General features: G+C 39.8%; 1 protein-coding gene across 1 annotated transcript in view; it reads left to right on the top strand.

The window, feature by feature from the left end:
• The window catches only part of hdac10 (histone deacetylase 10), a 72,691-nt gene extending 70,814 nt beyond the window's left edge, over positions 1-1,877 (top strand). The window contains exons 16-19 of the mRNA XM_037683736.1: positions 1,032-1,088; positions 1,192-1,273; positions 1,397-1,585; positions 1,673-1,877. Coding sequence (XP_037539664.1) covers positions 1,032-1,088; positions 1,192-1,273; positions 1,397-1,585; positions 1,673-1,864 — 520 coding nt within the window. The 3' untranslated portion in view covers positions 1,865-1,877. The remainder of the gene's footprint in view (positions 1-1,031; positions 1,089-1,191; positions 1,274-1,396; positions 1,586-1,672) is intronic.
• The last annotated feature ends 358 nt before the right edge of the window (positions 1,878-2,235 follow it).

Below are 2,235 nucleotides of genomic sequence, written 5' to 3'. Positions count from 1 at the left end.
TCCCACACTTGCAATATTCTAAACAATGTTTCTAAACTCTAAACGCTCTAAAAGAGCACAAAATGTCATGATTTCAGCTCCCTGCCTTCTCTGCTCTTTTCCACCTGCAAGCGTTCTTGGCCACGCCCACTTCTTCATTCTGTACGGAGATCAGCTGATCAGCTGCAGCAGGAAGTTTATCCTGCAGTGTGGGCTGCACAAAGGTGCAGGAGGTGCTAAATGATTTAAAATTATTTATTTTAAATAAAAAATTAATGTCGATTGTGTGCCTCATCCATCAATCAGCCAATCGTGACTTATTTTAATTATTTGTTGATTCTGTTTTTATTAATTGCTGATTTTAATTGTTTTTGTAAGGTGACCTTGGGTTTTTGAAAGGTGCCCTGAAATAAAATGTATTATTATTATTATTATTATTATTATTATTATTATTATTATTATTATTGTGTGTCATGTCCAATATTATTTTTAAAAAACTGCAATAGGGTTTGTCCGCGATAAATGAACTGCGAAGTAGCGAGGGACTACTGTATTTTTAGACACATTGCTAATCTGCTTTCATTTGTATTGATGTAACATATGTCTGTATGTCTGGCCCCGTCATATTTATGTGATCTCATTAACATCTACACTCCAGTAAGAGCACTCCGGTCTACCAACCAGTTCCTCTTAGATGTCCCCAGATCCAAACTTAAATCCAGGGGTGATCGGGCTTTTGCGGTTGCTGCTCCAAAACTGTGGAACAGTTTACCTGAGAATTTAAAGACAGCTCAGACTGTTGAGACTTTGAAATCTTTGCTCAAGACTCATCTGTATTCCTTGGCATTTCATCCACACAGAGTCTGAGAACAAGTTGAGCTGATTTTATTGTTGTTGTGTGTTGTTTTTACTGTCAACTTATGTTTTTGAGTGGCACTAGATGCATTTTTACTCTTTTTTTATTTTTAATCTGTCTAAACTGTAAAGCACTTTGGTCAGCTTTTGTTGTTTTTATGTGCAATATAAATAAATTGACATTGACATTGATGCAGGGTTCTGATCGTGTACGTCGGTAATGGAACCGTCCCTGATCACATTGCCAGAGATGGGTAATTATTGGTTATATAATCATTATTTTTTTTAAATAAAGTTTAATAGCACAATTTGACACAAACCAAATAATATGATCTTATTTTATTGTTTTGTCTTTAGGAAAACACTTGTGGTGCAGATCACCAGTGGAAACAAACAGGAACAAAAGAGCAAATATTATATTCCAGTGTGTCTGAAGAATGTACTGTGTGTTATACTAAGAGCACAATTGATGAGCACAATCATGAGCATGTGAAATAAAAATAAATGTCCATGCTACATGTATAGTCTGGAAACTGAGTGTATGTTATGTGTTTTTCTGCAGGGTTGCAGTGACACCTCAGGATTCATGCATGCTGTTTTTAGCCTCCTTTTACCTCTGGGATATGAGTACAACCCCAACCTTGTCCTTCTGGTCCGGATGCCAGATAGTGACGTGTGTGATGGCGTGTGGCAGCACCTAACTGGTTTTCTTCAGAGCTTCGCTAAAGGTCACACTTTGGTGCTGCTGCAGGTGGGACGGCCAGGGCGAGTTTCATATAGAAGACACTAGTTGTGCTTTAGTATACGGCTGAACATTATTTTTATTTTTATTTTATAGGAGAACGAGAAGGCGTGTGTGAGCCCTACAGCTTCCATCCTCCTCGGGGACCCTGCACCCCCTCTAGAAAACCTTCAGGCCCCAAACAAAGATGATCTAAATGTTATGGAGACACTGAGAGATAGACTGCAGCTTAACTGGAAACTCCTGCAGACAATCAGTGAAAGCACTGCAGCAGCAGTTCAGCAGTAAATAGCAACAAAAAGCCATAAAATAGGAAGAAAATATCCATGCATGTTTTCTAAAACAAGCAAGTGATGATAAAACATGAAACTGTTCTGAGGCGGCATGGTGGCACAGTTGTTGCCTCTCAGCGAGAAGGTCGCCGGTTCAAATCCCGGCCTGGGGCCTTTCTGGTTGGACCAAAAACATTCATGTTAGACTGATTCGTAACTCTAAATTTTCCTTAGGTGTGAGTGAGAGCGTGAATGGTTGTTTGTCTCGTTTGTGTCCCTGTGATGGACTGGAGACGTGTCTAGGGTGTCCCCTGTCTCTGTCACAGTGAATGCTGGATATGGGCACCAGTGACCCCCGTAACCCAAAAAGGAAGAAGCGGGTAAAAA

This window comes from Nematolebias whitei, chromosome 10 (genome assembly GCF_014905685.2).
Source record: "Nematolebias whitei isolate Nwh7 chromosome 10, NemWhi1, whole genome shotgun sequence".
Classification (NCBI taxonomy): Eukaryota; Metazoa; Chordata; class Actinopteri; order Cyprinodontiformes; family Rivulidae; genus Nematolebias; species Nematolebias whitei.
The sequence above is the reverse complement of the archived record's forward strand: the minus strand, read 5'-3'. Positions and strand labels throughout refer to the sequence as shown.